This window comes from Schistocerca cancellata, chromosome 5, assembly GCF_023864275.1.
Source record: "Schistocerca cancellata isolate TAMUIC-IGC-003103 chromosome 5, iqSchCanc2.1, whole genome shotgun sequence".
Taxonomy (NCBI): Eukaryota; Metazoa; Arthropoda; class Insecta; order Orthoptera; family Acrididae; genus Schistocerca; species Schistocerca cancellata.
Genome location: NC_064630.1, coordinates 371,970,386 through 371,993,722, shown reverse-complemented (window position 1 = coordinate 371,993,722; position 23,337 = coordinate 371,970,386). Strand labels below are relative to the sequence as shown.

The 23,337-nt window shown below is 36.2% G+C and overlaps 1 protein-coding gene across 1 annotated transcript in view; it reads right to left on the bottom strand.

The window, feature by feature from the left end:
* Nucleotides 1–1,032: 1,032 nt before the first annotated feature.
* The window catches only part of LOC126187389 (protein patched), a 163,407-nt gene continuing 141,102 nt past the window's right edge, over nt 1,033–23,337 (bottom strand). Inside the window, exons 11-23 of the mRNA XM_049928441.1 lie at nt 22,798–22,956; nt 22,619–22,714; nt 22,157–22,282; nt 19,699–20,067; nt 17,527–17,682; nt 16,846–17,158; nt 13,731–14,140; nt 13,083–13,409; nt 11,827–11,969; nt 10,955–11,054; nt 10,481–10,732; nt 9,927–10,053; nt 1,033–2,412 (exon numbers count right to left, since the gene is read on the bottom strand). Coding sequence (XP_049784398.1) covers nt 2,318–2,412; nt 9,927–10,053; nt 10,481–10,732; nt 10,955–11,054; nt 11,827–11,969; nt 13,083–13,409; nt 13,731–14,140; nt 16,846–17,158; nt 17,527–17,682; nt 19,699–20,067; nt 22,157–22,282; nt 22,619–22,714; nt 22,798–22,956 — 2,673 coding nt within the window. The 3' untranslated portion in view covers nt 1,033–2,317. The remainder of the gene's footprint in view (nt 2,413–9,926; nt 10,054–10,480; nt 10,733–10,954; nt 11,055–11,826; nt 11,970–13,082; nt 13,410–13,730; nt 14,141–16,845; nt 17,159–17,526; nt 17,683–19,698; nt 20,068–22,156; nt 22,283–22,618; nt 22,715–22,797; nt 22,957–23,337) is intronic.

The following is a 23,337-nucleotide window of genomic DNA, read 5'->3' as shown; positions in this document are numbered from 1 at the left end:
CCATAAACATAGATTCACCATAAAGTGTTGGCTAGTGTGTTTATGGCCATCTGATTGATAGGTGTCTTCTGCCTAACTCACTTGCTGTAAGAAACTGAAATACCTTTCTCTATGAAATATCACGGAAAATGTTGGAAAATATTCGGCAAGGAGTCAGGCAACAATTATTCCAGCATAATGGGGACCCACTCCATTTTACCATTGATGTCTGAACATTTAAACAATGTTTTCCCCAACTGCTAGATTGGGAGGACTTGAACAGTATTGTGGCCTTCTCATTCTCCCAACCTCATTCCTAAGAATTTCTTTTTTGGTGGTGGGGGGGGGGGGGGGGAGTATTTGGTGTACCAGACACTGAGAGACACTCCAGAAGAGATGGTTGCCCATTTGGCTGAAGCTGCAGCCATTATTTGTGAAACTCCCAGTTTTGCAGTGTTAGACAGTCAGTACGCAGAGGCCAGTTGAGCATTAATGTCAATGGATGGCATGTTCAGCAACATCCTTAAAACAATATTCATTACGTGGCAGTCTGAACACTGTGATCATCACTGGCATCAAAACCTTCATGGACCCTTAGTGGGGAATGGTCTACCTGTGACATTTTTGTCACATAACAAGTTTCTTTTTATCTCCTCTAAACACTTTAAAATGTGTATACAGAAGTTTTTACACTCTGTATAAACTTTTTATACTTCATTGTAAGAGCTTGTCAACGATAGAAACGTGTATTTGGTGCAGCACTTAGCAGCAGCATAAACAAAAGGTGGCTCTCAAACTTTCAGGTCTCTAGGTTAGTTGGGAGAGACCAGGGAGAAAATGAAGAGGGAAGTACTCTTGGATAATGCTGAGAAAAGTGACAGGTGAATTATAACAGTGATCAAAATATAAACATTTGCCTTGGTATAGCTATAACAGAGTTAAAATAAGTATTGAATCTAAAGTAGTTGATGTAAATAATTTTTTTAGCACTCAGGGTATCAAAATAAATAAATGCATTTCTCTTTTCAAAAGTTTATGAAAGAAAGTATATTTTTCAGTTATCATTTTCCTTGACTACACATTCAATACAGTCTTCATTTTTGATCATGACAGATTTTTTGCCACAGAAGTTTCTGTATTTTTCTGCAATATGTCTTTTTTAAATAAGTGTGACTAAGTACATACAAATTCCTTGGTTCATTTAGTTACCAAGAAAGTAGTTCATACATATGTTACAATCTTCTTAAGAGGTATTTGTATCTGTAAAACATAGTTTTACACTTGTTAAATTATTTACATAGAATACAATTTACATATATTAAGTATAGTTACATCTTTGATTGTCTGTACAATTATTTACATTTTTGTACATTTTTCGTTGTGCATTATTGCTAAGTAATATTTGGCTCCTTATAACGATCCAATATACAAATAAAGTGGCACACTTTCTGTACAAATAGTATAAAATTAAAAACTCTCATTTTTATAAATAATATATATGTATGTTTATGAATATATATACGTTATGAAGACATGACGTAAATGCATTTACAAGCACAAAACTGCATTATGCAGTTCATAAATTAAATGAAATCTGAATTGATAATATAAATAGTACTATATGATTAAAGTAATGGTGTAGTGATTCCCCTCAGACAAAATGGGGACCTGTTTTCCTTAACTCCGGGCATTTAACTACACCTTTGCCAACACCTCTTCAGTTAAAAGTGATAAAATAAACTGGGCATACTATTTGATCTAAACCTAATGCCATAACTATTCATTTAATTTCATATAAAATTTAAGTAGGTTTATTTAATATAATTTTTATTAAAATATAATCATATAACATAATTTTTCTAAGAAATCCTTTTTCTTTTTAAACATTTCTGACATTACTTACAACCAAGCTAAAATTGAAAGTGTTAGCGAATAAAGCAACATTCGGAAACTTGATTAAAAGCTTTTAGAAAATGTATTTTACTTCTTTCTATGTTTCAAAATACTGGAAAGTATGAAAACAGTTTCTTAATACAAGTGCTTAAACTAGTGCAACAAATTTCTCTAGAATAACCACTTGTGTTGACTTCTTTCTCATACAAAACTGTATATATTAATCATTGGTTTGTTTTTATGAAGACTGGTAACATTATGGCTGCAACTAATTGTATCTCTTAGAGACCAGTAGTGTAGATGTTTTAAATGACCCTGGAGTTAGAAATACATACACTTAAGGTTTTTGAGGTACACACTAATTGTGAATTGTGCAGGTACATTAATTTATACTTGTTTGTTGAATGTCCTATGGACAATGGTAACATGACATATAAATGATAGGTTAAGAAGCATTTTTGTCTGTGGAATCACGCTCAGAGCTTGAATCCCTCCGACGACTCTGGCGAGACTTGCTACTGCATTCCCTTTCCATTGTACCTGAAGAGGCAACAACAAATTTTTTTCAGCAAATTATACTTTGCAAAAGATATTTCTTTTAAAATTATAGCTGATAAATGCACAGAGTTGTAAGTGATTATTTACTTCTTCAAAATGAAAATAAGATCTTAAAAACCAAAGGTGATTATTACAACTATCATAGTGCCATTCCAGAGAACTACATACAGTAGTTCTGTGGTAGTCTTTTAGAAAGATCACACCATAGTGTCTGCACTTGCAATAGGAGTGAAGTAGATACAGCTACGAGGCTACAACCGAAGGAGTAACATACTGAATTTTGCCATTGTCTGTCAGGAAGGTAACATGAGAATAGGCTGAAATGTATACGTCACAGAACAGAATAAATTTGACATTATCGATAATAAGTGTAGTTACTGCTTGTAATGTTACCTACAGCTGTATGCTTGTTAATATTTGTGATATAGCAATGTGTTAAACTGAAGATATAGTATGTAAGAAGGTGGTGTACACATTGATCTCGGTATGCTACAGGGTGGGCAGGAAACTATCCCTAACTTTGAAGTTTAATTATTTTAAAAAAATGCAATGTAGAACAAAATTGTATTTTGGTATCAGTAGGATACAAATTGAAGTTAATTTCATGAGGCATTAAACAACAAATCTTCCAAGAGACTTCTCTCATTGTTAATACACTGGTGTTCTGCATAACTTTGTGAAGCTTCTGTAGTGCAATGCAGCCTACTTCAAGACTTATTCCATGCTTCAAGGTTCATAGGGTTGTGGATTGATGTTCATACACCTTAATCTTGAGATAAACCCATAAAAACTAATTACATGGAGTTAAAACCGGCAAGTACACAGGCCATGGATTGTCCCCATACCAGGAGATCAAGTACCCGGGGAAGATTTCCTTCAAAACAGTCATCGAATTTTTAGCAGCGTGGTCCATGGCACTCATGTGGCTGAGTGGCTGAAAGACAGTAGTCCCAAATCTATTTGTTGATGCTGTAGTTCAAAAAATTGTTGGATCATGGTGACATTGCTCTGATTTGATGGTAACAGCATGGTCGTTCTCCTCGAAACAGTAAAGCCCAATTATGCTTTCACTGTGTTCCATGGAAGTTCTTCACCCGTAACAAAATTGATTTCCAGTCAGGAACAGAGTTTTGAGGGGGGGGGGGGGTATTTGATAATGAGTACGTACCATATGCTGTACTGCAACAGTAGACCAGTTTTGGGAAAAGTGCATTTCAACAGCAAAAGTGCTCTTTTGACCAAGCCATGTTTACAACTGACAGTGGCACCAGTTGGAACTTCCACTGCTACTGCATCGATAGAGCCCATCCTCATCCTTCCTATCCTCCCTCCCTTCACAAATTCGCCTTGAGAGAAGGGATACTTCCATGACCCACCCTGTATTTTGTAACCATATTTATTTTAATTAATTCTGCAAAGTATTCAATTAACAGCCTTTCAATTGTTGAAGAATAAAATCAATGTTGTGTAGTGATAAACTGGGGTAATAGTATTACCATCAAAATACTCTAAGGCACAGCAGTCAAGAACACAGCATTTTAGGCAGTTTGTTGAATTATGCCAATGTGAGTTCTACCAGGTAACTGGCTATTTTCATTTCTCCTTTCTTCATAAATAGAATTAGTGTTGTATGGGGAAACAAAGTCAGAAATTCAGTGCACAGTGTAGAGTTACATTACGGATCTATTAATGATTGCTCAGTGTTTCTGTCAAAGAGGAGAGGAGAGGGCATAGTGAGCATTATGAAGTTTTTTGAAACTGTGTAAGGGTGCAAGCGTGACTGGGGATGGAGTTAGTTCATTGAAAACAGTACATTAATAGAAGCTAGATGCACAGGAGATAGGTAACTGCAGTAGATCGATAATGGAAAAAGCAGCTGTTTTCATACAATACATTTTAAAAATGTTAAATAAAACCTGGTGTTGATGTGAAATAAGATGTGGGCCCCATGTGGCATAGGTTTGTGTGTGACCAGTATTCAACTGCACCTATCCAATTCCTTTTTCCTTTCTGAAGATATATGTATGACAAGTTATTAATACATCTGTTCAAAAACACAGCAGACAAGTGAAAAGGAATTAACTATAGTGAAAAAAATATTCATTCTTTGACAGCATTGTAGTATATCTAAGTGGACTTCTCATTTCTGTCAAATTTCAACTTCAAGATGTATCAAATATCATGATGACACGATACATCAAATATCATGATGACAGTGACAAATGTATGTGTGCAGAAGTAGTATGTGGTGGCAGTGTTTGCTGATAGAAGATTTTTGGTATTAAAGCAAAATATTAATGAACTTTTATAGGTATATTTTAGATATCCAGTTACTTGCTGGGACTTTTTTTATGTTCTTACTATGTGTATACAAGGCAGGAGACTTAACCTGTTTGCCAACTCAGTGACAATTTCAAGGTCAGATGGGAAGTATAATGCAGTGGAAAGTGGTGTCTAGTAGACTGTAATGGTAGAAAGAACTTTTATAAATGAAAAGGAAAAATGCAGAAAAATGTAACTTTTGTACAGAGCATCAGGTAGAAGGAAGGAAGGAAGGAAGGTGCAAGGGATGAGTAGATCAGTATGTGTGTGTGTGTGTGTGTGTGTGTGTGTGTGTGTGTGTGTGTATGTGTGAGAGAGAGAGAGAGAGAGAGAGAGAGAGAGAGAGAGAGAGAGTTAGAGTATAGTGTCTTGAGATGGCAGATGAAGCTAATCTGGAATCATCTGGGTAGTCCCAGTGTCTGGCTTATCTGTAGTTGGTGAAGTCCTGTTCTGTTATTTTATGTTTGCTGGCTTAGGTCACCCTCCAGCTAATGGCCTTAAAAATATATGATCATTTGTAGTACGTCTCTTACCCTTGATATTTCATTTCTCCTGTCTCTTTACCTGTTAATCTTCACGTTATTATTATTATTATTATTATTTCTTTCTTTTCTCAGGCGTTATATCTGGTCAAAAATGGAAAGTGACGCGGACCTTGATCAAGTGTGACTTCCTTTTAACTGTTCGGTATATGTTATATTGCATTTAGGAACTTTCGGGTAATTGAACATGTATCAATAATTACGGATTTCTGTAGTTGTAAATATAAGTTTGGATGTAGCTGTATTGCATTGATGTACTGGTGGATATTGTGTGGTATGACTCCTGTAGTTGATAGCATAATTGGTATAATGTCAACTTTATCCTGATGCCACATGTCCTTGACTTCCTCAGCCAGTAGGATGTATTTTTCAATTTTTTCTCCTGGTTTCTTTTGTATATTTGTTGTATTGGGTATGGATATTTCGATTAGTTGTGTTAATTTCTTCTTTTTATTGATGAGTATGATGTCAGATTTGTTATGTGGTGTTGTTTTATCTGTTATAATGGTTCTGTTCCAGTATAATTTGTATTCATCATTCTCCAGTACATTTTGTGGTGCATACTTGTATGTGCGAACGTGTTGTTTTATAAGTTTATGTTGTAAGGCAAGCTGTTGATGTATTATTTTTGCTACATTGTCATGTCTTTTGGGGTATTCTGTATTTGCTAGTATTGTACACCCACTTGTGATGTGATCTACTGTTTCTATTTGTTGTTTGCAAAGTCTGCATTTATCTGTTGTGGTATTGGGATCTTTAATAATATGCTTACTGTAATATCTGGTGGTTATTGTTTGATCCTGTATTGCAATCATGAATCCTTCCGTCTCACTGTATATATTGCCTTTTCTTAGCCATGTGTTGGATGCGTCTTGATCGATGTGTGGCTGTGTTAGATGATACGGGTGCTTGCCATGTAGTGTTTTCTTTTTCCAATTTACTTTCTTCGTATCTGTTGATGTTATGTGATCTAAAGGGTTGTAGAAGTGGTTATGAAATTGCAGTGGCATAGCCGATGTATTTGTATGAGTGATTGCTTTGTGTATTTTGCTAGTTTCTGCTCGTTCTAGAAAGAATTTTGTTAAATTGTCTATCTGTCCATAATGTAGGTTTTTTATGTCGATAAATCCCCTTCCTCCTTCCTTTCTGCTTAATGTGACTCTTTCAGTTGCTGAATGTATGTGATGTATTCTATATTTGTGGCATTGTGACCGTGTAAGTGTATTGAGTTCTTCTAGATCTGTGTTACTCCATTTCACTACTCCAAATGAGTAGGTCAATATTGGTATAGCATAAGTATTTATAGCTTTTGTCTTGTTGCTTGCTGTCAATTCTGTTTTCAGTATTTTTGTTAGTCTTTGTCTATATTTTTCTTTTAGTTCTTCTTTAATATTTGTATTATCTATTCCTATTTTTTGTCTGTATCCTAGATGTTTATAGGCATCTGTTTTTTCCATTGCTTTTATGCAGTCGCTGTGGTTATCCAATATGTAATCTTCCTGTTTAGTGTGTTTTCCCTTGACTATGCTATTTTTCTTACATTTGTCTGTTTCAAAAGCCATTTTTATATCATTGCTGAATACTTCTATTATCTTTAGTAATTCGTTGAGTTGTTGATTTGTTGCTGCCAGTAGTTTTAGATCATCCATGTATAGCAAATGTGTGATTTTGTGTGGGTATGTTCCAGTAATATTGTATCCATAATTTGTATTATTTAGCATGTTGGATAGTGGGTTCAGAGCAAGGCAGAACCAGGAAGGACTTAAAGAGTCTCCTTGGTATATTCCAAGCTTCATCTGTATTGGCTGTGATGTGATATTATTTGAATTTGTGTGGATATTAAGTGTGGTTTTCCAATTTTTCATTACTATGTTTAGGAACTGTATCAATTTAGGATCTACTTTGTATATTTCCAATATTTGTAGTAACCGTGAGTGGGGTACACTATCAAAAGCTTTTTGGTAATCAATGTATGCGTAGTGTAGCGACCTTTCTTTAGTTTTAGCTTGATATATCACCTCTGCATCTATTATCAGTTGCTCTTTACATCCCCATGCTCCTTTGCAACAGCCTTTTTGTTCTTCATTTATAATTTTGTTCTCTGTTGTATGTGTCATTAATTTCTGTGTAATGACTGAAGTTAATATTTTGTATATTGTTGGTAGACAGGTTATGGGGCGATATTTAGCTGGGTTTGCTGTGTCTGTTTGATCTTTAGGTTTCAGATAAGTTATTCCATGTGTAAGTGTATCAGGGGATGTGTATGGGCCCTCAATGTAACTGTTAAATAATTTAGTTAGATGTGAATGTGTTGAGGTGAACTTCTTTAGCCAGAAATTTGCTATTTTATCTTTTCCAGGGGCTTTCCAATTGTGAATAGAATTAATTGCTTGGGTGACTTCATGTTGCAAAATTATCACTTCAGGCATTTGTGGTATCATCTTGTATGTATCTGTTTCTGCTTGTATCCACCGTGCATGCCTGTTATGTTGTACCGGGTTTGACCATATGTTGCTCCAGAAGTGTTCCATGTCTGTTATGTTTGGTGGATTGTCTATTGTAATGTGTGTGTTATCTATTGTGTGGTAAAATTTCTTTTGGTTTGTGTTGAATGTTTGGTTTTGTTCCCTTCTATTTTCACTTTTTTTGTATCTTCTAAGTCATTTGGCCAATACTTGTAATTTCTGCTTCTTTTCATCTAATTGCTCTATTGCTTCTTGTTGTGAGATTTTACCTAACCTTTTTTGTTTTTTTTTCTGACATTTCATTTCCTATAAATTGTGTTAGCTGTCCGATGTCTTTTCTCAGTTTTTCTGTTCTGATCTGTAGTCTGTGTTGCCATGCTGGTTTTGTGGGTTTCTTCTGTGTGTTGGTTGGTTCTGATCTCTGCCTAGTGTGTATATTTAGTGTAGTGAGTGCTTCTATATAAACCAGTAGTTGTAACTCTTCCATAGTTGTGTTTTCATTTATTTTGTTGTGTATGATTGTGTTGATAGTTTTTATTGTTGTTTCGACTTGTGGGTTATTTGGCGGTCTATGCAAGAATGGTCTAATGTCTGTATTTGTGCCTTTGTATTCTATATACGTCAGCTGAAATTTTTCTTCTATATCTAACATGTGTGTCACTTCGTGTTCTATTTGTGCTTGTTCTGGTTGCTGTCTTAAGATTTCGTTTTCCTCTGATTGTTTAATTGATGTGTGTTGTCCTTTTTTTGTTTGCTCTGGGATGTTTGAGTCCATTACTGTATTTTCTTCTTCTTCTGATTGCACATTATTTTGTTCCAGTATTTGTTGTACTTGTTGTTTGATGTTTTCTAATTCTGACTGGGGTATCCTGTTATTTTTTATTATTACACGGATCTGATCAGCTAGTCGTTGTTCTGTTAAAAATTTTAATTCTGGGTATCTGATAATAAATGTTGTATGTACTTGTGATCTGTATCCAGTTGTGTTGGTTCCTAGGTTTGTTGCTTGGTTATTATTATTATTATTTCCTTCTTTTCAGTTCCAGAGCTTGTTTCCTGCAGTTCTCAGTAACCTTTACCATTGAATCAACTTTCCCTACATCACATATCCTTACCAATGAAGACAGTGTGATTGTTGAGGAACTGCATTTTTGTTTGGGGGGAGTGGGTTCCAACTCCCCATCCAACTTTCAAAATTTTGGTTACCTAGGGCTTTACAAAGTCAGTTAAAGTGAATGCCAGGATAGTTCCTTGTCCTACTTGAGCTTGTGATCCATGTGTAATGATTTATTAATAGGGACGGAAAAAAATAGGGACAACAAAAAATAGGGACAGAAAAAATGTTTTTTTTTTGACCAAATTTGGTGCTATTTTCTGCCAAATTTGATGTTATTTTTGCCAAATCTAAAAATATTTTTTTACCGAATTTAGTTTATTTTTGCCAATTTTGGCAAATATTTTTTCAAATGCCTGTACAATTTTGTTGCCAATTTTGATATTTTTTTAAGAAATTAGTTTTTTGTTGGTTTCTGTGTTCTTTTGCCAAATTCCCAAGGTTACATTTTCTCTAGTTTTGGTTATTTTTTGCCAGATTCAGTGGTTTTATGCCAAATTAATTTCACTGTCTTTTGTAAATTTTTGTGTGTTTATTGTCAAATTAACTGTTTTTTGTCAATATTTGTGCTGTTTTTGACATCGCATCATAGTTCATTGTGCAGGAAAGGAACAGTCATTTTAAGATTATACACAAACCTCAGCTTGAAGGGGGAAGAAAAGGCAAAATCCAATTTAAACATTCAATAAATATCAGTTACGAATATTGGTAAACCTGTCTTCGCAATTTTGCATTATTTTTGCGTTATCATTTTGCTGAAAAGCTGCCCCTAGTTATCTATGATGGAATGTGAAATCCTAATCTATCAGTGTTCCTATTTGTTGTATTCTGTAGTTCTATTTATGCTAGGCACACCATAGTCTGCTTTGAGATTTTTACTAGTATTTACTTCATGATGCAGGTAGCTGGCTTATGTAATTAATATTCTAGAAATGTTCTATAACCTTTTTGGATGTTACAGTTTGCAGCAAATTAGAAGAAGTTGGATTAAACTGCCAGAAATAGTGCACTCAGCTGGAAAAAAATTTAAAGACTAAAAACCCTTCCACTTACTTGGTAGCGGTGTATGGACCTCAACCTTGACGTGAGCTGTAGCAGTGACCTTTGTTGTAACATGTGGCTGTGGTGTTGGTGTTGAGGTTGAACTTTGTGATGAATTATCACTATTCTGAGAGGAACTCTGTAAAAAAAAAAGAAACAATTTTTATGATTCTGACTTCAAATATCATCTGTTCATCAGTGTTACATGGTACTGAAGCAACAGTAAAATGTTTGTTTCCAGTTCAGTGCCTGAAATAATACTTGTTCATTTTCTCATAAAAATTGTGAGCTATAAAAACAATCCAAATCATTTCCAAAACAAGTTTGTGATGTAAATAGGAACTGTTGTATGAAATATATTAATTAATAAGTTATTAATTTGAAGTAATCTAATTGGGACAGTATAGTTAGTTATCACTGTTTCCCATAGCAGTGGAAAGATTAATGATATTAATTTCCTAAATGAATGCAAGCACAGTTTACACATTAGCAGCTAATCCAAATTTTATCCAAAAAATTCCATTTTAAGTGCAGAATATTATAAATAAAACACAAAAAGAACTCACTGAAGCTGTTGCTGGAGCATATGTTGTTTCAACAACAAGTTCCGGTTGCACAACTATTTCATGTGTAGAGTGCCAAGAGTTTCCTTCCTCAGTAATTGTTGTGAGGGAGGGTTCTGCATGCAGACGGTTGCAGTGCGCACTGCGACGCGGTGGAGCCACTTTTGTTATCCGACAAGAACCCGATCGGCCATGTGCAGGTGATGGAGGTGGAGTAGGTGTGGAAATTCGATCAGTGTGCTCGTGAGGAATTACCTACATAATCAGAAAACATTTTTAGAGCATGTATGAAATGTAACATAAGTGAAGACAGAGAAAGCGCTATATTTATACGAAATTGGTGTAGGAAAAAAATGGAAGCTTCAAATGTAAAAATCAGTGGTAAGCCTTATCTTATTTGCACACTTCATCAAGAAAAAGAATTCAGTACACCAAATTTTGTTACATGTATCTCCCATGAGTGTATGTATTTCTTACCTCAGCTGGAGGCCCAATCATCGACAATAGAACAGGAAAGAACAGGAGCCCATTAAGAAGTCCCACAGCAATAAGTATGAAGAGCACATAGAAAAAGTACCTGAAAATGAAATAAGTACATTTTACACAATTGAAGATAAGGAAGGGTCATATGTCTGACTTCATGATTAAGTGTATAAAACAGAATTCCAAACAAGGTTAGGAGTATCGTGTTCTATTTAAGGTGTTTTTATGAACAATACTAGGAAAACCATTTACATGAGTGAGCTAGTACTGATTTTCATGGCACTAGTTTTCAGTTTTATAATATCTATGAGTTTTTATGTCCTTGTAGTAAAACAGTCTTTCTAATAATCCTCAACAATTAAAAAAAAATCTTCAAATGTGTATGAATTCTTAAGGAACCAAACTGCCGAGGTCATCAGTCCCTAGACTTACACACTACTTAAACTAACTTACACTAAGGACAACACAGTGCACGGCAACAATTTGAAAGAAGTGCTGTCATTCACAATGCATTTCCTGATAGCGTATAAAAAGTCTGAAGGAGTTAAGACTTTAGCTTAATCATGACAATTTTGGTGATTGTTGTGAGTGTGCCCCCCCCCCTTCTCCCTCCCCCCGTTTTTTTTTATGCTACTGTCTGTTGGTGTTTTTAATTGTGTGTACTTATGTAGTTCCGTGATAAAAATACAGGAAGAGACTCGCATCACTTTTTTCTATTTTGTTCACATTGACAAAATCTGCATCTGTAAATGTTATTTTTGCAGTGTGCACATCACACCTGACTGAAGAAAACGAGTTTCAGAACATCTTGTGTTAATTTTAAAATAAATAATGTAGGATTCAGTTGCTATTTTCATTTTACTTACCTTACTATAAAATCAAATTCTGAGAAGGCAAGCATAAGAACTCCCAGAAGAGTAGCGAATGCCCCATGTACTACTGGTGCTAGCATGTACTCTAGTGCCAGTTTTGTCCTGCGCTCTCTACTTCCAATACAAGTCACAAAGCCCTGAGGGAAAAAAGAAGTCTTTAGTGTTTTTTAATCAGATATTGGACAAAAAAAAGAATTTCAGTACACATTATTTAAGAGGAAGTTTACTGCTGAGCAAGAGGGGATAGTTATAACCTACAAATGCTGCTATCAGAACTTGTACCATTTTTTTAAATTTAAATATGCATATATAATGTTCACATCTAGATAGGAGAGATTTCAGTTGGATAAACCAGTGCAGCATTATTTACCATTGTAGAAGCAGAAACCCAAGACATGGAGGGTAATGTAGTTGCAAAAAATGCTTTTATAAATTTATATACCTTTACAAAATACCTTATTCTCCCTCCCTCCTCTTTAAGAACATGTATCAAAAGAAAGGTGAAACTTTTTCCTCATACTTGCCACCCAGTTTAGTACTAATAAGAACAGACAACAAACTTTCATTTAAATGTCTTGTTACTAATTAATCATCTGATTTACAAAGGCAAGTGTGTAAGACAGACATACTACCAATCAGTTCTTCTCTGCATAGTTGCATATGCGGAGAAGCTGAAATGCAATACAGAGTATCATGCCAGCCAAACATGTCCTTTCGTATTTCTAGAGTCCATAAACTGGAAAGAGGTACCCTAGTCTAATCTCTGCTGTAAGGCTTGGTTTTATGAGAAACAGAAAGTTGGTCTTAACATCCTATGAACAACAAAGCCATTAGGAATAGAGTGTAAAAATGAAAGGGACAAGGGTGTTTGGGTAACTGGCTTGGAAACAACCCAGCATTCATATTAATTGTATTAGGAGAACGAAATCAGGACAGCCAGATGGAGATTTGAACCACACTACTCCTGACTTTGAGGCAAGAATGTTAAATGTAATGTAGTTAATTTCTAGAATATAATGCAATCACTGTCAAAAGTGGATGTATGTAATATATCCTGGTGGGGTATACAAAGTATTTATAAGTTCATCCAAAAACATTTAGTAATAACTGTGTAACACAATTCTGCTGTATCCTCAGCTAAAAGCAATTGACATACACAGTAATTTCACAGAAAAAGAAGGTACTTTGGTTGTTAGATGGTGGATGTAAATAATTCTAATTAAGCTAACTGCAGATAGGTGTAAACTTACCAGGCAGATGTGGACCGTAAAGTGGACACCAATCCCTACAGCAACAATGAGCAGCACTGCAGGGATGGCACTGAGCTTAATACCAAGCATGCCCATGGCACCCAGTAGCTGCAGCACGATCGCAGCCAATGAGAGTGTGATTAGTGCTGCTGCACGTGGATTCACAAGCAGAACTGTGACAACAACAAAAACTGCTGCAAGTGCACAAGCTAGTGCCAAGCTCAGTGACTGCCGAAGCCCCAGGTACTGTTCCCAGAAGAGGAATGGTATTCCCGATGGAAAGTTCGGCAGGCCACGCTCTTCAAATTTCTCACATACTGCACGTACCTGTTGTGTTAGATCACAAGAAATTACGTTTACAGAATTAACAACATGAAATTCCTATACATTATTTGTTTCAAATTGTGTAAATTTAGAACTTTTTCCTGAATATTCACTTAAAAAACTTATAGAATCTACACTGAATTTGCTGGTAAATGGGATCAAATATCTTTGACTATAAATACATTTACATATTGATGGTTCCATCTGCCCTTGTGATACTCTGACATTTTAAAATGAAATCTAGAAATCATACATCATTTGAATGTTTACTGTTATTGTTGCATTGACAAGTGTATTTAAAACATTTGAAAGCATGTGTCTTACCTCTCCAATGAGGTGTGTGATGCTCTGTGTGTCACCAAGCCCATGCAAGTAGAAAGGCATCTGTGCATATGTAAGTGGTGGTGACTTGGGGATCTTGAGACCAACATCACTAGGTGCATGCAGCCATGAACGTGGTTTGGGTCTCAAGTTGCCCTGGGATGCACCGTATGCTAGTACATCATTTGTGGCCCAGGCACTCAGGTAATTATAGAATGCCTTCGGACTTATAATGCCCTCTGCATCAACAAGGCGTAGCTGGCGAACTTGTGACTTGTCTACAGGGTTGTCCACATGTCCTGTCTGGACTAATAGCTTGTATGCTAGGATGGCTTCATCGGAGGCATTTGCATACCATTTCTCCTGTGTTATGCAGCCACGCTCCCAGTCATGATCAAATGCCTTTTGGAGCTCTGAAAATGAGAAAAGAAAATATCATTTTTGTGAGGACATCAAATCCTGAAGGTGAATTAAGGTATAACTTCTTCTTCCACATAAGCGTTCTTGCACAAATGACATGTAAGGAAGAATATGGATCTCTGAAAGGCAGATTCAAACTCCTATATAATGATCCATAATCAAGTTATTTTATGGTTCTCATTGCTGTATTTTCATTTTTTATGAGTTATAATAGTTATCTTAGCAATCCATTTCTAATTTGTCCTGAAACATTTTTTCATAGCATATCTCTTCAAGTCTAAAATTCAGACTTCTTTTTCATATATCTTTTTTTATTTGCTTTTTTAAAGTATTATTGTTGTGGTCTTCAGTTCTGAGACTGGTTTGATGCAGCTCTCCATGCTACTCTATCCTGTGCAAGCTTCTTCATCTCCCAGTACCTACTGCAACCTACATCCTTCTGAATCTGCTTAGTGTATTAATCGCTTGGTCTCCCTCTATGATTTTTACCCTCCATGCTGCGCTCCAATACTAAATTGGTGATCCCTTGATGCCTCAGAACATGTCCTACCAACCAATCCCTTCTTCTGGTCAAGTTGTGCCACAAACTTCTCTTCTACCCATCTAATCTTCAGCATTCTTCTGTAGCACCACATTTCTAAAGCTTCTTGTCCAAACTATTTATCGTCCATATTTCAGTTCCATACATCGCTACACTCCATACAAATATTTTCAGAAATGACTTCCTGACACTTAAATCTATACTCTATGCTAACAAATTTCTCTTCTTCAGAAACACTTTCCTTGCCATTGCCAGTCTACATTTTATATCCTCTCTACTTCGACCATCATCAGTTATTTTGCTCCCCAAATAGCAAAACTCCTTTACTACTTTAAGTGTCTCATTTCCTAATCTAATTCCCCTCAGCATCACTCGACTTAAGTCGACTACATTCCGTGTTAATCACTTTTGTTGTTATTGTTGCTATATTTCCTTACATTGTAAGATTGGTGCTAACAACTGATATTAGTTCAACATTATTCAAAAAAACTTTGGTCTTTCTGACTTACACTGAAGATTTTCAGTGACATTGACAAGGAGACATTACCAAACTTGACCTAATATTTTAAGCAGAAAAAGCACACTTGCAAGACATCAGCCCCAGGAAACTATCCCATACAACAATTTGGCCCTAATTTTGATAATATACTGTTCTGACCTTCTGAAAGTAAAGCTCTTAAAACTTTCACACACACTGCTTGTCACTTGCTCTACCCCACTGCAGTTGCCTTATGCCTAAAGTGCCACATCTGCCCAATGTGTTTTGAAATCTTGATCGAGAACAGATGTTATTCTACATGAAAAACAGGAAGTACTATACCAATGAGTATGTAATATGTCAGCCTCATGCACATGTAAGTTCAGTAACATTTTAACAATTTCTCGTATCGATATACAGCTATCGCAGATGTATATATGCCATAACAATATGAATAAACCTAAGAACCTGAAGAACTTTTTTGGAAAGAAGTTAGTGAATTTTGTTTTACAATTTAATCATATTAATCTCATTGAAGAACAGTGCCTCTCCTGAAAATGAATAACAGTGATGTTAAAAAAATTAAATAGTTCCACTCTACTTCAGTAATGATCCACTAATTTGTTTCATTCATATACATTGCTTTTGTGAATCGCAACATAAAAATGTTCAAACCAAAGAGATCTCAGTCATCAACTACATGTTAGAAACAGTCAACAAAATATGTTATTGTATAGTACTTCGTACTTGGGCATGAAGTGACTGCAGTAGGGCAGACTGAGTGAGAAACAACTGGTGTGAAACTTCCTGGCAGATTAAAACTGTGTGCCCAACCGAGACTCGAACTCGGGACCTTTGCCTTTCTACCAACTGAGCTACCAAAGCACGACTCACGCCCGGTACTCACAGCTTCACTTCTGCCAGTACCTCGTCTCCTCGTTCATATCAGCGCACACTCCGCTGCAGAGTGAAAATCTCATTCTGGAAACAACTGGTGTCCATAAAAATTTAAAAAATGTACTTTCAGAAGGTCATAACTACGTACTGTCAGAATTATGGCACAAATTTTCACATGTTTGATTGCTGGGGCTGATATCTTGCAAGCGTACTTTTTTCCCTTAAAATATGAAGTCAAGTTTATGATGTTTCCTTGCAAGAAAACAAAAGTGAACTGTACCTGCATCGAACAATGAACCAAAAAACTCCTTTGCGAAGACAATATCTTGTCACATACACGCTATGCAAAGGTTGCAAAGATCTGTCATGCCTACATAGCATTTGGCAGGTTTTTCTGGAATGATCTGAGATTTTTTAAAGTAATGAGATACTGTATTTTAATACTGTGGATTCAAAAAATTACTTTGTGAATGTTAAATCAAACAATGGAAAATCCGGGATGGAATGCAACAATATTACGAGAAGGAAAGTTGCTACCCGTGATATAGCGGAGATGCCACACTGCCAGTGTGGTCTCAGTTGCCCAAGTTGCATTAGCGTGCACGCAGTGTGTGTGTGTGTGTGTGTGTGTGTGTGTGTGTGTGTGTGTGTGTGTGGCCGAAAGCTTTAATTGTTAGAGTGTTAGATATATGGTGTCATGTCAACACAATCACCGGTAAATTCATTTTTCAAAACCAGTTTCTATAATCACTCGGGGAGTACTTGACGAAAAGAACACTCACCTATGAGCCAATCTCTGAACATGCTGAGCCAGAAATCTGGAAGACCACCATTGTCATTTTTAACAATGTTGGGCACCCTCATAAAGGCCTCGTGGTATTCATACAGCAGCCTCTGATTATTTGGATACTCAAAGTTTCCCTGAGTGACAGCATACATGTTGTAGAAGCCAAAATACTTTTCTTGTGCACCAAGGAATGCATGCTCTTCAGTGTTCTGTGGCACAATATCCGTCAGATCCAGCCCATCACTGACTTTAAATACTCCCCACACACTGCCAGCGAGGACGAAGATCATTAGCACCATGGAAAATACCTGTGTGAAAAAAAGAGCACAAATATAATGACTATTCCAAGATGAAATATGATAAAAGTGGTTAGCTGGATGAACTGTTCTTGGAAATTTAATTTTTGCAGTGAGATATATTTTGCTTTTAGACAATGTATATCACAGCAGTAGTAAGTTGATGGTAAGATCTATTTTCATGTTCTGAGCAATGTCTCCAATTTACATACAAATACATTTAAGCCAAGATTTTTCTTATTACCTCATACAGTAGAGAACACTGATACTGGGATTTCTGAGTTGTATAAGGTTATTGTACTCACATTTTTAAATGCTTAACTCGTCAAAACTGGCAGACAATAAAGAGGTGACTAGCACTGCATGAATGTGATACATACCTTGACACTGGTTTTGGCAATAAAAGGTGCATAATGTTGTGCAGCTGCTCGTGTCAGTGACCACCGCCAACAGCCATGTATTGGACAGCTAGTGGAATGCTGTTCACCGCTCTCTGGATCCACTGTCAGTACTTCTCGTGAACCCACCCAACATTCCTGCAAGCAATGTTGCAATTATACATTTACAGAAATGGCGCTTGAGATGTTTAAACAATTTTTTCAACTGTTCTAAAGTTGCACTAAGGTATCTGTACTCATTTCTGCTTGGACTATATGAAATACTAATTATGGACAAAAAATTATTTAATTGGTCACTGCATCTTTGAGTAAGACACATACATGTCTCATACCCTCATATTTTCCCTTTCTACTGTCAAAATGTGTGCTAGTTCTATATAATTCTGTTACTTAAGCAACGCTTGCTTGGGGATTCAGCAGTATTTCTTTAAACACTTATGAAATTCCTATAAGTTTGTGCTCTTTTGTATACACCATTTGCAGAAACTAGAGCTGTTTGTTTCCCTTTCGGAAGTTTGAGAAAAGGCAGAGTCGTATGGCATTGTTGGCTGAGATACCCCAAGGGCTTATTAAGCTATGTAATCACAAATGTCCCTTTTCATGTAGTGCATGGGAGTTGTTTCATACGTGTATCTGTTGAATACGTGTATCTGTTGAGTGCAGATGACCGCAGTGGGTGTGTGTACAGTGCGGTGCCATATTTGTGTTGTGTAATGATGACAGAAAGGAAGAGAGTTAATCCTGCAGTTGCGAGGTAGTATATTGCTCTTGAATGGCACCATCAGGCTTAATGCCCCATCTAACAGATGGAAAAACAGTCCCTCACTGCTTGAGATACTGCAGGAGGTTTGGAATTTAATACAGGGCATTGCCACAAAATCTGGTGACCAGGAGCTTTACTCCATCACCTAACCTCCATTTGGAGCAAAATACTGGTGGTGATGATTTCTTCCACCGCTAAGTTAAGTAACACCATAACACCACTCAGGTGTATGTTAGTGACCTTCTCAAGGGAGGCAAGTTAGCAGTACTGAATAAAAGTCCCATGTAAACAACAGTACTGTTCATGAAGATTTTCAGTGCTAGCTTCAGAAAAAGGTATTAGGCAACAGAGAGAGAGGCAGCTTCACTAATGGACAACAATAGCTGTGGGGAGGGGAAGGTAGGTTTCGCCTTGTTAATCTTGCACTGTCAATAAAACAACTGGAATTTGTGTTTCTTGCTTCTTATAGAATGCTACCCTGGAATGTGAATGCTTAAAAGCTTCCTTTAATCAAAGAAATTCTTTCTTGAAGAGGTTATTGTATTGTATATGACTCTCCAGAAAGAGCTATTGTCACTTATTTTTTCACAGTATTCTGGAAACACAACAAAACATTGGAATTTTGTGAGTTCTGTGCTACAGCATTGTTGTATAATTTGATAGAAAGAAGAAACTATACTATTTGTCTAAAAGGCACTTCTGATCTTTCCATGCCTCTTCCACCTATGCTGATATGTTTAACCAGTCTACTTTTTTCCCATGCATTATCATCACTTGTACAAGAGGAAATATTTTCATGCAGTTGCATTATTTTGTATCCTTATTACCTACAATTGTTATTACTAATTTCATTATCTTCATGTTACCCAGCTCAGTAGTTTTAACAGTTTTATGTTTCCTTCTTCCACTGTGTTTGCCCAGGATTATTTCCAGCAGTATTCTCCATTGTTTATCTCCACTGACTTTTTCCAGAGATAATTTATATATTCTTTCTTTCTCTGTCAATTCAGAAATGTACCTCATCCCCTAACAGGTAACCAGATAGGCATGTATATAGAGTGTGGGGCAGTGTGTTCTTACACGAACAGAAGATAATAAACTCAGCTACCCTATTACAGTCCATGTTTACGTGTTTATCTATCCCTAAGTGCCTCTGCAATATAGTGAGGGGTTATTTAGTGCTTTATTTGACTTCTAGCAATTAAAGTGTGGGTATTGAGAGACAAAAGAGAACCTGGTTGTTACCAGGCATGAAGCAGTGAGATTCTAAGTACAGCTAAACCAATATATGGAACGGAAAGATACATACTATAACCATTCCCAATATATAATTAAAAGGCACAAAACTGAAGTGTGGTGGACAGTGCTAATGTGTAAAATAAAATACTCACAGCAGAATGATGTGTTCGGGAGGTTAGTGGTGAAGGTGGAGCTGTAGAGGCACCCTGTGTCGCTTGAGGTGGTGCTGCAAGCACAGTGACAGTTTGCTGACGGTCTGGAGGCAGTGCACGTGTGATAGCTGTCAGCTTGCGTGGCTGAGGTGGGGGCGGCTCAGGTGTGATACGTGTAGCCCTGGGCCGCCCCCGATCTGACTCCCCATCTGACGTCACACAACTACTTGTAAAAGCTGGCTGCTGTGGACAAGTGCAGCAGCAGAGGACATCAGCTCGACCGGCACGTCGTCGCCGCAGGTCAAGGCTTACAATTGCAGGGTACACAAGCAACATTGCTGCCAGGTTAAAGAGCATGAGCACTGCTGCCTGTAAAGCAGAAATGTTACAATATAAATAAACATTATGGAATATTTTATAATAATAAATACTTTGATGGTAGAAATTTTAACACACCTTATACAAGAATGTTTTAAAAATAAAAAATAAGTGAAGTTAGATGGTTAACAGGTTTTTTATGGTGATCATAATAATAAGCAATTTCATGGAAGAAACACCTGTAATTTTGTAAATCCTGGTTGGAACAACAGGTATGGACACACAACTCACAACTTTGAGATCTAATAATAATAAAATAACACTGGAAATGAATATTTTAAAACTAGAGCAAGATCTCAATTATAAGACTGTGGATCACCCATTCACAAAATATGTTATCTATGCATTGTTCAGCAATTTTTGAAAAATAAAAAAAAAACTATGCCTGAAGTATTTTATTATAATTAAAAGAAATATTTTTTTAAACACACTACATAGCCTTGAAAAATTTCTTGTTGTGAATACATAGGTAACAAAACCATTCACAAGTGGTTAAGTAACAGTGCATGTGAACTTGAAATTGAGCAGTGAGGTTGACATGCATGTAGTGAACAAAAGTAGAGGACAAGAGTGAAGATGAGGGGATTGAGGAAACTGTAATCACACACTCCTAGACAATAAAAGCGTTATTAGAACAAAATTCATTTGACTATACCGATGTTGTGGCTCTTCAGAAAGTGAGAATCATTGTCAAGAGGAAAATGAATGAAAAACAAAAAAAAATTGGATAACTATTTCCCAAAAACAAACTAAGAACAGGTGATCCAAAATACACTGCTTTTTAAACTTAATTTTGTAAGGAAGTTGTTGGCACCTGTTGAGTAATGCATAAGTAATGTGAGCTTGAAAATGTGTCATGAAGCAAGTTTTTTAAATATAGTAAATAGCAGTTTCCAAAATGTGGAGTGTCTTTGTTTTTTGATCATCTGAGCAGTCTCTGGTCTGCAATAATGCAGAAGCTTGGTGTTTCACTATATTCATTTGGATGAAAAAACAGAATGCTACAACTATGGCAGTCAGAATAAAATTCATGGTCAGGTCCCTTGGTGAGAGACCTTTTTCCTTCTTTTATGCAATTTAATAATTGCTGTACTAGCCTTGTCAAAAACAAGCTTGGCCTCAAGTGGTAAAGATGTAAACTAGATTTAGCAGTCAGAAATATGACACTATGACTCTGCCAAAGTTGTTTTCAGTTTTTTAGTTTAAAGTTTGCTTATAAGGCAGAAGAAAGTATCATTTACAAACAGATTAATGGGTTGAAATTCTGCCATGCAATGGCTATCATTATTGATAGATCTTGGACACATGCCTTTTTGAGCTCTTATTATTTCTGTAGAACAGTGTTGATAAGTCAACTGAGAAACAGTAACATTTACTGTTGTGTATTCAGTGATGCTGCACATTATTTTCCTTTGCTGTTGTGTGATATGTGGTAGATATAAAAACTGAGGACAAAATTTTATGGTAATTATGTGATTGTCTGAGCACTTACATTTTTACAGGCTTGTTTGTGATAACTTATAATACTAAATGCTGGAAAGGTTGTCAATACGAATAATTTTTATATTTAGTGCTCCATCGTTATATCTGCCAGTTGGGTGGAAAAATCGGAATGTGGAAGCAATAGTTACATGAAGATTTCCAGATTATAGCTAACCAAATCCATGATTCATGCATATGTGCATATCCAGGTGTAGGAAAATGTGATAAAGGGTTATATCTGAAGCTAATTTTCAACATAATTTTGATTTAAAATTAAATTCTTAATGACATAAGAAAATGAAACACTATTAAGATTTTATCTTTTCCTCAATTAAGAAATTACGAGACTGAATTAATACCATGTTTGATAATTTTTCTAAAAAGTTACTGCCATATTTAAATAACTATATAACCTGTTTTAAGAAGGATTTCTGCTGTTATTAATTAAAGGTATAATGGAAGGGTAAAACATACATAAAAATAGGGTGTGCGATTGCAATATTTATTCAAATAACTTGTTTAAATATAACTGTTACACATTCTTCCTTTTAATTTTATTTGCAATTAGCAGACAGGTGTTTAATGTTTTCAAACTAACCTGCAGTGAAAAGACTCTGAGCGCAGGAATGGGGATGAGTGCAGCAGCAAAGAAGGCGCAAGCATTGCTCAATGATGTCAGCAGCACGCTGAGACCAGACCGCTTCAGGACCATGCCTGTTTGTTCCTGGAACAAAAGAGGCAGTCCTTTTGATGAAATACTTAATGATTGGACAATGATCATAGTAATTTTACAACTTATTTGTAATTTCGCTTGGTATAAAAAATTAGCATGTTTGATGAGTCTAAATTATTGAGACCCTGAATATTACTATGATGCAAGAGCAAACAGAATCAGCATCACAGTTGTATAGTGTCCTGCTATTTTATTCAAGTCACTTTTTCACATTTTTGTTGCAATGATATGTATAATCTTACAACGTACTTAGTTCCTGTGTGAGAATAGGATGCATTTTATGGACAAGAATAAGATGGGAAAATGCTTTATGCAATCTGTACTTACATCTGTTTGTATGTTGGTGACTTCCTGGTCAGCATAAGTGTGTGTCAAGAGAAACATATCATCTACACCAAGTCCAAGTGCTAGAAATGGCACAATCTGCAATGGAGAGCAAGTCATGAGTCAGCCTGTTGATTGGCAGTTGTGCTGCTAGAGAGAACAGCTGTGGTCAAGGTACTCACCTGCGTGGTCGAGGCATTGAAGGCGATGCCAAGCAAAGCACAGAAGCCCAGACCAGCAGCCACTGTAATGGATACTAGCACCACACCTGCCACACCCACACCTGTCTGTGAGCGCACCGGATCGCTCCACCGCAGAAGCGACAGTCCAGCATATAACAGCTGGAAATAAGTCACTTTGCTTCAAGAAAAATCCATATTCATTCCATTGTTTGCTCAAAATGACTGGGGATGAAATTGTAATGATATTACTTTTGTTAAATATCATGAATTAACTTTATGCTATGTTTTGGTACAGCTAGGTGCACTGCAGCCAAAATTAATTTTGAGATGTTTTGACACTCAAGAGAAGTGTCAGTTCAAACTATATTTACTGATATTTGTCATACTAAGATAATTCAGTTTATTATGTTGATTACAGAAGGCGTTATACTCTAATGGCTAAGTAAATTGAATACACTGGAGGGTACATGACAGTGGAAATCTTATTCACTCTTTAAAACAAAGTGGAGTGGAACCCAGTAGTGCTATGGCAAGTATAAC